At 42.7% G+C, this 14320-nt stretch overlaps 1 protein-coding gene across 3 annotated transcripts in view; it reads right to left on the bottom strand.

Moving 5' to 3' along the window:
* The window catches only part of ACVR2A (activin A receptor type 2A), a 404271-nt gene that overhangs the window by 117171 nt on the left and 272780 nt on the right, over positions 1 to 14320 (bottom strand). For all 3 annotated transcript variants that reach the window (XM_029605421.1, XM_029605422.1, XM_029605423.1), the window contains one exon: positions 4745 to 4888. In XM_029605421.1, the coding sequence (XP_029461281.1) occupies positions 4745 to 4888 (144 nt within the window). The remainder of the gene's footprint in view (positions 1 to 4744; positions 4889 to 14320) is intronic.

Below are 14320 nucleotides of genomic sequence, written 5' to 3'. Positions count from 1 at the left end.
AACTAGTGCACTGACAAACATCCTGATGGATTCATTTTCAATAGTGAGCTAATGCTCAATATCTAATATGCTGAAAATTTGCATTATGGGAAACAAAAGCTGATAAAGTCCAATGATCCCCCATATGTCATTCAATGCTGCTTTGAATGACATTCTGGGAATCTTTTCACTTTATCATCAATTTTTGTGTATTCTCTCTGATTTGACACAGTATTTGAACTTTGTTACCAAGCTTACAAATTCTTACATTTGTTTTTTTGATATATCTTGCCCCACATTTAAAACAGTCCAATCACGGACCAAAATAGCTGGTAGAAATAGGTGGATTGACATAATGAGAGACTGGTTTTCAGTCTATAAACAGGGCTGAATTAGCCAAGATCCGTGGGTAAAATCATCTGGTGGCACTGAACAGAACCACCTCTCCAAACTAGTGGAGCTTTGAGCTCTATTGAACATGCATAGCAGTTTCTGAGCGGGCGTTGCCAGAGAGTCTCCTCTGTTTTGTTTTGGTTTTTTTTCATCAGTCTTTCCTTCAAACATTCTCTCCTCTCAATCTAATTCTCTTGCCTTGCTGTTTTCAGTAACCTCCCTAACAGTGGGGCCAAGCGCACTGTATAACCTGCACTTGGATGCGGGTTAAATAGGCACTAATACACCCCCTGAAACAATAGAGGGATTAGCGCCTACTTAACCCGTGTCCGACGCAGAGTGAATGCAATAGCGCTCATCACATGCAAATACATGTGAATGAGGCTATTACTCATTCACTCCGCATTTAAAAAAAAAAAAGTGTGCATCTCAGACGCACATTTAGCTCACAGATATTAACGCCTGCCTGGAGCAGGTGTTAATAGCTGAGCACATGTAAAAGAAGTATAGAAAAGCAGAAAAAACTGCTTTTCTCTACTTTATTTTTTAAAGAAAAAAATAACTTGGCGGTCTGCCGAGGTATGAAGATCGACGCCAGTAAACTCAGCATTGGTTTTCATTACTGGCAGATGGCCGGTTATGAAAACCGATGCAGAGTTTACCGATGTCTGTTTTCGTAACCAGCAGTCGCGGCAGGGTCGCATTAGCAAGGAGGCGCTAAAGTCGCGCAAGCGACCCTAGCGCCTCCGCCTAATTTGTTTATAGCATGGCGGCCCCCCCCCCCCCCTTGCGGGCGCCATCCACACATTAAGAAAGTGAGTGCTGAAAAGTCAGCGCCCGCTTTCTGCGTTTGATATAGCATCGGCCCCAGTACTTTTCAGTGCTACCCTCACTGCTATAAAAAAAAAAAAAAAAGAGAGAAGAAAAGAGGAAAGAAAAGGGAAAGTTCTCAGAGGAATTTCTGGAACTTTCCTGATGACCTCCAAGAAAAACATTAGTGGCTTCAAATCCTGCACGTGTTGCCAATTTATGTCTATTACAGACGATCACCAAACAGCCCTGCATGTGGTTGAATGTTCCCATTGTTCCAACATTCCAAAGACGCCAAGATAGCAAACTTGAGGGCCAGGAGCAAAAGCAGGTCAACCTCCAGAACTCATTATTCCTCCTCCTCCTTCAAAGAGCAGCACAATTAGATCTGGCTCTATGTCATCACACTGTGATGATCTGGACAGGACAGCCGGGGCCATTCAAAAGCTCATGTGCGAAAAGGCCATGATGATTTTAATTACACCTGCGTAGCCAAGACAACCATGACTTTTTATTCTTTTTTATTCTAATTATTTATTTGCTCTTTAATTCTAACTTATTATTTGGTCTTTATTTTTTAATGTTTGCACTCTATTTGAATGATATATTAGCAGTTTTTACATAACCACTGGTATTTATCTTCCTGGATCCCAGTTCTTTGTAACCCCTGTTCTATGTAATGCGTTTATGCAACAACCGTTTCATTGTAAACCAATGTGATATGTATTTTCTACATGAACGTCGGTATATAAAAGTTCAAAATAAATAAATAAATGGCATGCCTATCTAGTTCAATTCTCCGTAAGACCTCCAATTCATCTGAGAAATGATCCCTCATTCCTATCACAGGAAGAAGACTATCTTCTTCATCCAACATGACCATCCTTCAATCTGACAGCATGGATGTGGAGTGTTTGGTCCTTGCACAATGGTCTTTCCAGATCCAATACAAAATGCCCTCCTTTCTGCTAGAAAGCCATCAAAGCAGCAAAGTTACTCCTTTAAGTGGAAATGCTACTCAGAATGGTGCATATCTCACAACTTGAACCCATTCAACTGTGAACCATGACATCTCCTATATTATCTTCACCTTCTCCCCAAGATGGGTCATGCTGTCGCATCAGTCTAGCACAAATGCAGCTTACCACTCTGACAATGGAATGCTTATATTTCTATGCACTTACTGGCCTCCAGATTCATGAAGGGTCTGTTGTAACTACATCCACCAGTGCAAAAACTGCCAGTGCCATGGGGCATAAACATAGTCCTTACTCTAATTCAAGCTCCGTTTGAGCCTTTAGAGACAGTGCCTTTAAAATACTTAATTTGGAAAGTTCTATTTCTACTAGCAGTTACTTCTACTCAGAGTCAGTGAGTTTAATATTTAAAAACTGCTTCACTGATCAAAAATTGCTCCAAGCAATGCACACTATCGATATACACAATTCAATTAACACATACATAAAAAAATAAAGTGAAAATAAACTTTTTTTTTAAATAGCTTCATATAACACTGCAAGACCCATTGCCAAGATTTCTCACTGTTCCATTCTACACACTTACTACAACAATTCAGGTGTTAAAGGATTGAGACAAACCAAGTTTTCAACTTTCTTCTAAATTTATTTAAATCAACTTCCTCGCTCAATTCAAGGGGCTGCTTATTCCATAACACTGGAGCACTACCGCCAAATGATCTTTTCAGCAATTTTGATTGTCGAAAACATTTTATTGATGGTATTTGTAACAGATTTCCATTTTGACCTTAAGCTCCTACTTATCTCATGCCATTTTAATTTTTTCTTCAACTTCCTCGCAAAGCCTTGAAAACCAAAAGCAGGCATTTAAATTTACAACATGATACTGGTAACCAATGAAGTTGAAGTAAAGTAGACTAGCCGAGATTCTTCTGGAGTGCCCTATTACATGTGCAATAGTGTTCTGGATTAGTTGAAATTACCCACCGTATATGCAATTCTTACATAACAGTTCTCATATCTCATCCCAAATTCTTACCAAAAGTGGTTTCTGCATTCCATCTAAACCAGTCAGTAGTTCTCCTGACTTTTTTTCCAAAACCTTATGTGAATATGGATGAAAAGACTATACATACGTTGGACTGCAAACAAGCATTGCATACTATAAACATTGTATGCAATCCCACAAAAAATCATTGCAACAGTTTATCTCATAATTCCAATAAGCTTGGTGAAGCAGTAGCAAAACACTTTCCAATTGGATCACAAGTTGCATTCAACACTGCTATAAATGTTTCTGGACTCAACCTCACTAATCCAGTCAGAGCTCACCAGATACAAGCAACAGCTTCCTCCACTGCACATCTCAAGGATGTCCCAGTTGAAGACATATGTAAATCAGCCACTTAGTTGTTGGTGCACATCTTCACTTCACATTACTGCCTAGATGCCTTGACCTCCAAGGACAGTGAAGTAGGACAGGTGGTCTTGCACCACCTGACACAAATAGTCTGCTCTCCAAGGTGGGGTCTGGGTTGCTCATCAATAAGTACTGCACTGAAACCTTCAGCCTGGGACTCCTGCACAGATCATGGCTGATTCACCTCTTCTTAGCATAAACAGTGTTTTCCATAGATAGGATGAGTTAGCCATGAGATACCCACCCTCCTCCCTAGACAGCAGATTATCCTTGGACTAGCTTTGTAACAAACTGAGGAGATTCTGAGGCAACTCCCTCACATGCTCAGTACAGCTAAAAACTCTACTAGCTTGGAAAGTGTTAAAAGAGGGGCTTCCCCTCTATCTAATTACAGAATGAATACTAGCTTCAAACAACAATAAAGAAAGAGGTTTATTGATAATTAATAGAGGAAGGCGGACAGTTCCTCTATGGAGCAGAAGATAAAACAGAGAAAGAATGGTACAAGCAAAGGTGTACAAAGGCTGTTCAGAATCTGCTCAGAGCTCCAAGATGTGCGCTTCAGGTTATAAGGGTCTGGGGTCTGCTGAATCAGCCATCTGCATAATCCACACCCATTACCTTTAATAGCCAATCAATATATATTTTAGCATGTGTACTTAGCGTGCTCTTACTTATAGGCCACAGGCCTCTTCTTATCAGTTAGAATAAAAACAGTTAGTTCCATCCTTCCAGGAATGATGTCATCCGTGCTGGATGATTCTCTGGTAAGTTCAGTGATCATAGTGCTTCACAGTGCTATAACTACATGTGTGCATGATATATGCAGTTCACTATTCTACAAAAGACAGTTCCTTTCAGTGCTGCAGGATGATGTCACCCACAGATCATGGCTAATTCATCCTGCTATCTAAAGAAAACACTGTTTACTGTAAGCAAACTTGCTTTTATTTGCTTAGTCATTCATCTGGAATCCCTGCTATTTGAACATGCTTGCTTGATCATCATAGTCAATTACATTTTTTTTTTTTTTAACACTTGTACTAAACTTCAAGTTGCATATATTTGGAGACATGTTCTTAAGTTAACATGGCATGAGAACTGTGCATTTTATGTATTGTACTCCTATTAATCATACAGCAAATATAAAGAAATATTTACATACCTGGACTGGAAATATTTTGACGGCAACATATTCATTCAACAACTGAGCTTTCCACACACATCCAAATCTTCCCCTTGCTTTGACCTCCACTAACTGTAATGGCTTTAAACCCAGCAAAGGTGAGGGAGGTGGTGGTCCTGGGTCCTAAAACACAACCAATTGATAGCATGTTAAACAGTGTATGTGAACAAAAGTTTGTCTTTAAACTTGCAGAGGATATTGTTGTACAAAAAAAAGCATTTATAATAAGAGGAAACAATACTGAAATTTATAATAAAAACAATATTAACACACCAAGTTGCTTACCTGCAACAGTTTTGGGTTTTTTTTTTAAGATAGCAGTTCAGTCACACATATGGTTTATGCCATCCGATGGTGCCAACATGGAATGCATGTTCTAGATCTCCCTATCAAAAACCTGAAGACCCTTCTGGTCATACACAGGACTTTCCACAAAAAACTGAGAACATAACGCCTTTATATAGATCTGTGGTGCAACCACACCTTGAGTACTGTGGCATATTTCAGTTCAATAATTAAAATGAGCTCAACTCCAGAAGGGGAGGAGAGAGTTTGTGTGACTTGTGAACTACTGTCTTCAAAGAATATCTGTAAGTAACTTTTGTTTTCTCTAAAAAAGAAAAGACTGTAGTCATGTATATAAACGTCTTAGCTATAGGCTGTCCTTTATCCAAAAGAAATGAAAACAAGAACCACTGAAGGGTTAGAACCATTTCTAATAGTTTTCAAACTACCTCAAAAATTTTTTTAAACATAATACAATCCAAAATAATAAAAATGCGTATTGGGGGCTAGAGTTGGATGTTAACCTTCACAAAGACCGTACAGAACAGACTAGTCAAACCTGCTAACACATCAGGAGTCTGCTTACAAATAGTGTGATGAAAGTGTGAATTGAGTCTACAATGAAACTCTGCATATCTCCTCAATAGAGGCTGTATTTGGATGGGGTACAAATGCAGCCATGGTCTTGATATGATCTTCAGAAAGGTGGTGATCTCTGATGATGCAGCTGATCTGGCTGTTCAGGTATACTATTTATTTATTTATTTATTTATTTATTTATTTAAAAGGTTTTATATACCGACATTCATCAAAGATATCACATCGGTTCACAGCGTAACATAAAACTAGTGCCTGTAACGGCGCTTTACATTGAACAAGTTTACCAAAATACAATTAAAAACATATTGAAACTTAATAACTAGAAAGTAAAGGGAAAGGTGGGGGAAATAAAGAATTAAACTAAAATTAAAATAACATGTTTACAAAAGGGTAAAAGAAGAAAAAAAAGGGGGGGGGGAAGTGACAGCAGAATAAAGTTAGATTAATAAATTATTGTAGGGAAAAGTGACAGAGGAGTTATTGAAGGGGAAAGTGGCAGAAGAATAAAGGTAGATGAAAATTATTGTAGGCAAAAATTGCAAGTATATACAATATGTACAATAATAGGGATTAACATAATTTAACATATGTGCAGGGTAAGGGGTGAAGGTGAGGAGGAGGGAGGGGAGCAAAGGGGTAGGAGAGGGGGTAGGGTGACATAAAAGGGAGAGAGGGGAGGTAGGTGTATGCTTTAATGGTAAGCCAGGTTGAAGGGGGAACAGAGATGAGGGGAACATAGATGAGAGCAAGGAGAATTTATGTGTATGCTTTGGTAAAGAGCCAGGTCTTAAGCTTACGCTTGAATGTTTTAGAGCATTCTTCTTGTCGAAGTTCGACTGGCATTGTGTTCCAGAGGATTGGCCCGGCGATCGATAACGCACGGGCTCTCGTGGAGGTTAATTTGTAGAGTTTAGGCGAGGTGGTGGGCATGGTGGCGAGATGAATGTGTCTAGTGGGTTTATTAGATTGGTGAAATCGGATGGTGTCATTAAACCAATTCATTTCGGGATTGTACAAGGCCTTATGAACGAGGGAGAGCGCCTTATATTGTATGCGGGAGGCTATGGGGAGCCAATGTAGATCTTTTAGGACCGGTGTGATATGATCGTGTCTGTGAGTGTTGGTCAAAATCCGGGCTGTAGTGTTTTGTAGTATTTGAAGGGGGTGGATGGCGTTATTCGGAAGTCCGAGGAGGAGGGAATTACAATAGTCGATTTTGGCAAAGATTATAGTTTGTAGGACTGTACGGAAGTCAGGGGGATGAAGTAGAGGTTTAAGTTTCTTAAGGGTGTGAAGTTTAAAGAATCCATCTTTTAGTATATTACTGATGAATTTCTTAAGTGTGAAGTGACCATCAAGAATGATGCCCAGATCACGGACTTGTTGCGCAAGTGGGATGTTTGAAAGAGGGGAGGGGTTCAGTTGGTTTTGGGGTGAGATAAGCATGATTTCAGTTTTAGTGGTATTCAGAGCTAAGTGGATGGAAGATAGGAGATTGTTTATGGATTGGAGTGTATTTTTCCAGATATCCATGGTTTTCGAAAGAGAGTCAGTAATAGGGATGAGCAACTGAACGTCGTCAGCGTATATATAGTGAGGGAGGTTGAGGCTGGAAAGGAGGTAACAGAGGGGTAAGATGTAGATATTGAAAAGGGTTGAGGAGAGGGATGAACCTTGTGGGACACCTTGCTTGAGGGGTATGGCCTTGGAAACATGGTTTCCTAACTGAATTTTGAAATTCCTGTTACTGAGGTAGGAGTTGAACCAATTGAGGGCAACCCCTGTGATGCCAATTTCAGTTAACCGCTGTAGGAGAATGGAGTGGCTGATGGTATCAAATGCAGAGGAGATATCAAGAAAGGCAAGAATATAAGATTGTCCTTTCTCGAAACCTTTGAGTATATGGTCTGACAGAGAGAGTAAAAGAGTCTCAGTGCTGTGAGATTTCCGAAAACCGTACTGAGCAGGTGCTAGGATGTGGTTGTCATCGAGGTATTCAGTAAGTTGTTTGTTAACGGTTTTTTCAAGGAGTTTGGAAATGAAAGGGAGATTGGAGATGGGGCAGTAGTTGGCTAGATCAGAGGGGTCAAGTTTAGGTTTTTTTAGTATAGGTTTGACGATTGCCTGTTTGAGGGGGACAGGAACCTGTCCAGAATTAATGGACAGGTTGATGATATTTGTTAAGGGTTTAGCAATAAGGTTAGGTATTGAGAGAAGATGTTTGGTGGGTATTGTGTCAGTTGGATGGGAGGAGGGTTTGGCTTTTTTAATAAGAATTTCTATTTCTAGTGTAGAGGTGCATTCTAGAGAAGATAGAATATTAGTGTTGTTTCTAGTCTTGATTTGGTTGCAGTCAGGTTCCAATTGTTGGATGGGAGTGGATGATGCATTGGTGAACTTGGATATCAGCTTGTCTATTTTGGTTTGGAAAAATGTGGCAAGTTCTTCACATTTAGATTTGGCTATGTCATCTGGGACGTCGGAAGCTGCTGACTTGGTGAGAGAATTAACGTACTCGTATAGCACTTTAGGATTGTATTGGAATTGGTGTATTTTGTTAGCAAAGAAATCTCGTTTGGTGTTGTTAAGTTTTTCTTTATACAGATGTAAGGAGGATTTAAATTGTGCCAAGTGTTTATGTGAAGGGTCATTGCGCCAGATCTTTTCGGATTTTCGAAGTTGTTGTTTAAGGTTTTTTAGTTCGTGGGAGTACCAGGGTTTCTTTTTGTTACTGTTTTGTGAGGAGATGAGTTTGGCTTGTAGGGGGCACGTAGAATTGGCTATATTGTTTGTGATGTCGTACCATGAGGCAAGTGCTGTGTCTGCATTGGAGAGGTCTAAGTGATCGAGATTGTTTGAGACCGCTGAGATAAGGTCATCTCTGGTACAATTTTTTCTGTAGTGGATAGTTTTCTTTATGTTATCATGGCATGTGGGTATCTTGATGGAGAGAGATGCATTGATGAGGTGATGATCTGACCAGGGGATGGGAGTGTGGGAAGGAGGGTCAGTTTGAATGAGGGCGTTAGTGAAGAGGAGATCGAGGGTATGGCCTGCCTTGTGAGTAGGGAAATCAATGGATTGTTTGTATCCTAGAGCATTTAGTGAGTCGAGTATAGCGTCACATGATGGGGTCCAGGGGGAGCTATCAACATGCAAATTGAAATCGCCTAATATGATTGCTGGGGTGTCGATGGAGATGTTCTTAGCGATGTATTCTATGAGGGTTGACGGATTGCTATGTAAGATTCCTGGGGGGGCATAGACGAGACAAATTTGTAAAAATGGGGACTTGAAAAGTCCTATTTCAATTTTGGGTGGGGGAGGGATAGGGTGGTGTATCATATTGAATTTTTTCTTAATGGTTAAAAGTAAACCACCTCCTTTCTTTTTTGGCCTGGGGATAGAAAAAATGTCGTATGTGTCGGATGGAAGCTGATTAAGGAGAACCGTATCAGAATCCTTTAGCCAGGACTCTGTTATGGCACAGATATCTGGATTTTGGTCTATGAGTAGGTCGCAGAGTAGAGGGGTTTTTTTGTTTAGTGACTGGGCATTGAGGAGAACAAGAGAGAGAGCGGTAAGGCCAATGATTTGGGTGAGAGGGGGGGAGATCATGGAAGGGAGGATGGTTCTTAGATGTGAGTGGTGTCGTGGGTATAGGGGAGAGTTGGGCCTGCATTTGTTGTATTTGAGAATGGTGATCTGATGTTGATGCATGTTGGATGGGTGTTAGGATGTAGTATGTGACTGGAATTGGGTGCGGATGATAAGGGAAATAAGAGGGGGTTCTTATCATTCAGGTTGTAGCATGCACTGAGGCAGAAGTGAGAAATAGTGAATGTGTAGAAGGGGGAGAAAGTGTGAGAGGGGAATGGAAATATTTGATGGAACGAGTTCCAATGTATAAAGGGCGTGGAAGAGGAGATACATGGGTACTCAGCAGTTGAAAGGGTGCAGTAGTAGAGAGGTACACGGTAATTATCAAAAACAGTAAAGGTAGTTATCAATACAGTAAAGGTAATTATCAAATGCCCAGCAAATATCAAATACAGTGGTTATCAAGAACATAGCAATTGTCAAGTGCAGTAGTCGAGATGGCAGGGATAGGGCATGAATATACGGTGTAGCACAGGATGGAAGGACACCAAACGTTTGCTCCCTGTGAGAGTGGCAGCTAGCATATGACGTAGGAACCCTCTAGCACCAGGATAAGAAGGGTAAATGCTGAGAGAATGCTTCCTACTATGTGCCACTGTGATCTCTGAGCAATCTGTGTAACTAAAAAAAAAGAGGCTGCGCCCCCCTACATTAACAGCCCATCTCCATCCCATTCGCTCCCCTCTTGCCCAACTCATCTTCCCAACACTCCTCCTCTCCCACCCACACTCTTCCCCAACCCAATTCCTCTCATCTCAACCTCCATTTGGCTCTCCTGCCAGTTAATCTTCACCATCCTTTAACCACCTCCATCCCCTTCAAGCCTACTCTACTCCTCCTTCACCTTTTCTGAAGGCTTGCTGCCAGTGCCACCTCTAGAACAGTTCTGTTTTATTCTAGTTTTGTTTTGTTTTTCTCGCTGCCCTCACTGAGTTATAGTCATGCAGTATTAAACTTCCGCACGGCTCTCATGAGACTGTAAGAACAGCATAGGAATTCAGGCATCAGATGGCTTAAACTCACCAACAGCTGCACAGTGCCAGAAGAAAACAGAACAAATGTTCAGGTGGCAGCACCAGCAGCAAGCTTCTAGAAAAGGGAAGTGGTATGGTGTTTATTGGGGAAGAGAGTTAGGGAGCTGTACTTAGGGTTCTGGAAGACACCATTTCCTCCTGGGCCTTACAATGAACACCACAGCTGTAGATGTCTTGATGGAAGATAAGGCTTCAAATGAAGATCTGCATGAACCTTACAACTTGGAATTGTACAAAAACATGATGGTATGCTAGGTTCCATGTTAGGCATTACCACCCAGGAAAAGGATATCTGAGTCCTTGTGGACAATACCTTGAAATCTCCTGCTCAGTGGGTGGCGATGGTCAAAAAGTCAAATAGAATGTAAAGAACTATTTGGAAAAGAATAGAGAAAAAAACTGAGAACATAACGCCTTTATATAGATCTATGGTGCAACCACACCTTGAGTACTGTGTGCAGTTCCGGTTGCCCCATCTCGTATAGAAAAGATGACAAAAATGATAAAGGGGATGGAAAAGTTCCATTAGGGAGAAAGACTAAACAGATTATTTTGCATTTATTTAAATTAATTTTTATTCACATTTGCAGCAATAAGTCGAGGCGGAATACAGAAGAAAAACATTCATAATGAGCCACCTACAAGGACATGATACATGACATTCTGTATAGACAATAGTAAAACTTTCGCATTAAAACCAATAACAAAGATGCAAGATATTAAAAAAAAAAAAAAAAAAAAAAGGAAAAATAAAATGCCATGCTTTTATATTAATTAGGTGTCTGCGACTTCATACTGACTATAATACTGTCATGATATTGGAGAAATTACTTACCTGATAATTTTGTTTTCCTTAGTGTAGACAGATGGACTCAGGACCAATGGGTATAGTGTGCTCCTGATAGCAGTTGGAGACAGATCAGATTTCAATCTGACATTAGCCCTAGTACATATACCCCTGCAGGAAGCCCTGCTCTTCAATATTCTCTTCGAAAAGCAATTGGGGATATATGTGTGACTGAGCAACTTGATTAACTTGGTTAACTTTGATTAACTTGAATAACTTGGTTAACTGGAACTGGTTGATGTGGATATAGCTGGAGAGCCAGTGCACTCAACCGAAAAACACCGACACCCGGTAGGTATGGGTGTCCTAGTTAGAGGGAAGCTTGGCTTACCCGTGTTTGTCTTGCTCTCGGGGAATTGTCACCCGAAGTTTCCATGATTGTCAGCAGCCATGGGCGGGATGCTGAGTCCATCTGTCTACACTAAGGAAAACGAAATTATCAGGTAAGTAATTTCTCCATTTCCTAGCTGTAGCAGATGGACTCAGGACCAACGGGATGTACAAAAGCTACTCCCGGACCAGGTGGGAGGCTGCCCGTGGCCCACTCAAGTGCCCTTGCGAATGCTGTGTCCTCCCGAGCCTGAACATCCAGGCGGTAGAACCTAGAGAAGGAATGAATGGAGGACCATGTCGCCGCCCGACAGAGCTCGGCAGGTGACAGTATCTTGGTTTCCACCCAGGACACTGCCTGGGCTCTAGTGGAATGGGCCTTGACTTGTAGAGGTGGAGGCTTGCCTGCCTCTACGTAGGCCGCCTTGATAACTTCTTTGATCCAGCGAGCTATGGTTGCCCGTGAGGCCGCTTCCCCTTGTTTCTTCCCGCTGTGAAGGATGAAGAGGTGGTCAGTCTTTCATACAGATTCTGACCTTTCCAGATATCAGAGTAGTAGTCTGCCGACGTTAAGATGGCGAAGGCGGCGAGATTCTTCCAAGTCCTTATGTTCGTCTAGTGATGGCAGCGAGATGGTTTGGTTTAGATGGAAGTGAGAAACCACTTTTGGGAGGAAGGAAGGGACCGTGCGTAGCTGTATGGATCCCGGTGTGAACCTGAGGAAGGGTTCTCGACAGGACAGTGCTTGAAGCTCGGAGATGCGGTGGGCCGAACAGACTGCCACTAGGAATGCAGTCTTCAGTGTTAGTAGTCTGAGGGGCAGACCGTGGGTGGGTCTGAAGGAGGCTCCTGCTAGGAAGTCTAGGACTAGATTGAGATTCCATAAAGGTACCGGCCACTTCAGGAGTGGTCAGATCTGTTTGACCCCTTTCAGGAAGCGGGAGACGTCCGGGTGAGAGGCTAGGCTGCCGCCCCCCACCTTGGCTCTGTAGCAGGCCAATGCAGCCACATGCACCTTGATGGAGTTGAGAGACAACCCATTCTGTAAGCCATTCTGCAGGAATTTATATATTTGTTTATTATTTATTTAAAGCTTTTACTATACCGACATTCATAGTACACATCACGCCGGTTTACAAGTAACTGAAGCAGGCAGAAATTACAATGAACACGGTAGGGGTAAGGGAAGCAGGCGAGAAAAGGGGAGAGGGGGGCAAGGGGCAGGCGAGCGAGATGTGACAGGAATAAACAATAATGAACAGTAAAAAAAACAACATATCTGTTTCAGAATCGTGGGATTTTTGACTGTCTGTGGGAGGATGTCGCGGCCTTCACACCAGGCTTTGAATATTCTCCATATTCGTATGTAGTTTAGAGATGTGGAAAACGTACGTGCTCGGAGCAGAGTGTCAATCACCGCCCTCGAGAATCCGCTCTTCTTCAGGCGTGTCCTCTCAATGTCCAGACCGTAAGAGAGAATAGAGTTGGGACTTCTTGGAGGATCAGGCCTTATTGAAGCAGATCCCTGTGAGGAGGTAGAGGGAGAAGGCTCCCTGTCAGTAGTCTTCGCATGTCTGCGTACCACGGCCTTCTTGGCCAGTCCAGGGCCACTAGAAATACTGGTCCCCTGTGGTGTTCTATCTTGCGGATGATTCTGTCCAGTAGCGGCCATGGTGGGAAGGCGTATAGCAGGATTTCCTGTGGCCAGGTCTGGACGAGAGCATTGATCCCTTGGGATCAATGCTCTCGTCAATGCTCTGCTACTGAAGAAGTTGGGAACTTGGGCGTTTGACCGGCTTGCCAGGAGGTCCATGGCTGGTGTTCCCCAGCGGTTTACTATCAACTGAATGGCTGTGGCAGACAGCCTCCATTCCCCTGGGTCTAGACTTTCTCTGCTGAGGTAATCCGCAGTGACATTGTCTTTTCCCACGATGTGGGCGGCTGACATCTCTTGTAGGTTTGATTCCACCCACACCATTAGGGGATCTATTTCCAGGGACACCTGTTGGCTTCTGGTTCCTCTCTGGCGGCTGATGTAGGCCACTGTTGTGGCGTTGTCTGACATGACTGACCGATTCGCCCCAGAGTCTGTGACTGAACCGTAGGCAGGCTAGCCTGACTGCCCGTGTTTCCAGTCGGTTGATGTTCCATTCAGACTCTTCCTTGTCCCATTGCCCCTGGGCGGTCAGTTCCAGGCAGTGAGCTCCCCCATCCTCGTAGACTCACATCCATGGTGAGCAAGATCCAGGTCTGTGGGGATAGCCTTACTCCCTTGTTCAGATGGTCTTCTTGAGCCACCATTGTAGCTGGGTTAGAGCTTCCTCCGGGAGCTGGAGGCGGAGTAATTCTGGGACATCGGATTCCATTCTGACAGTAGGGAACGCTGTAGGGGTCGCATGTGAGCTCTTGCCCATGGGACCACTTCCAGTGAGGATGTCACGAGATCAAGGACTTTGAGGTAGTCCCACACCTTGGGGCAAAGACTACTTAACAGGTTTCGCAATTGGTTTATCAGCTTTGTTCTTCTTGTAGGGGTCAGAATGACCTTGTCTTGTCTGGTGTCGAACCGGACTCCCATGTATTCCAGAGATTGGGAGGGCTGCAGACAGCTATTGTTTGTGTTGACCACCCACCCGAGGTTCTCCAGTAGAGTTTTGATTCTGGTGGTCGCCTGATGACTTTCCTCAGGGGATTTTGCCCTGATCAGCCAATCGTCCAGATAAGGGTGTACGAGGATTCCTTCTTTCCTGAGTGTCACCGCCACTACAACCATGATTTTGGTGAACGTTTGGGGTGCTG

Source organism: Rhinatrema bivittatum, chromosome 6 (assembly GCF_901001135.1).
Source record: "Rhinatrema bivittatum chromosome 6, aRhiBiv1.1, whole genome shotgun sequence".
Lineage (NCBI taxonomy): Eukaryota > Metazoa > Chordata > Amphibia > Gymnophiona > Rhinatrematidae > Rhinatrema > Rhinatrema bivittatum.
Note: the sequence above shows the minus strand (reverse complement) of the source record. Positions and strands in the feature narration are given on the sequence as shown.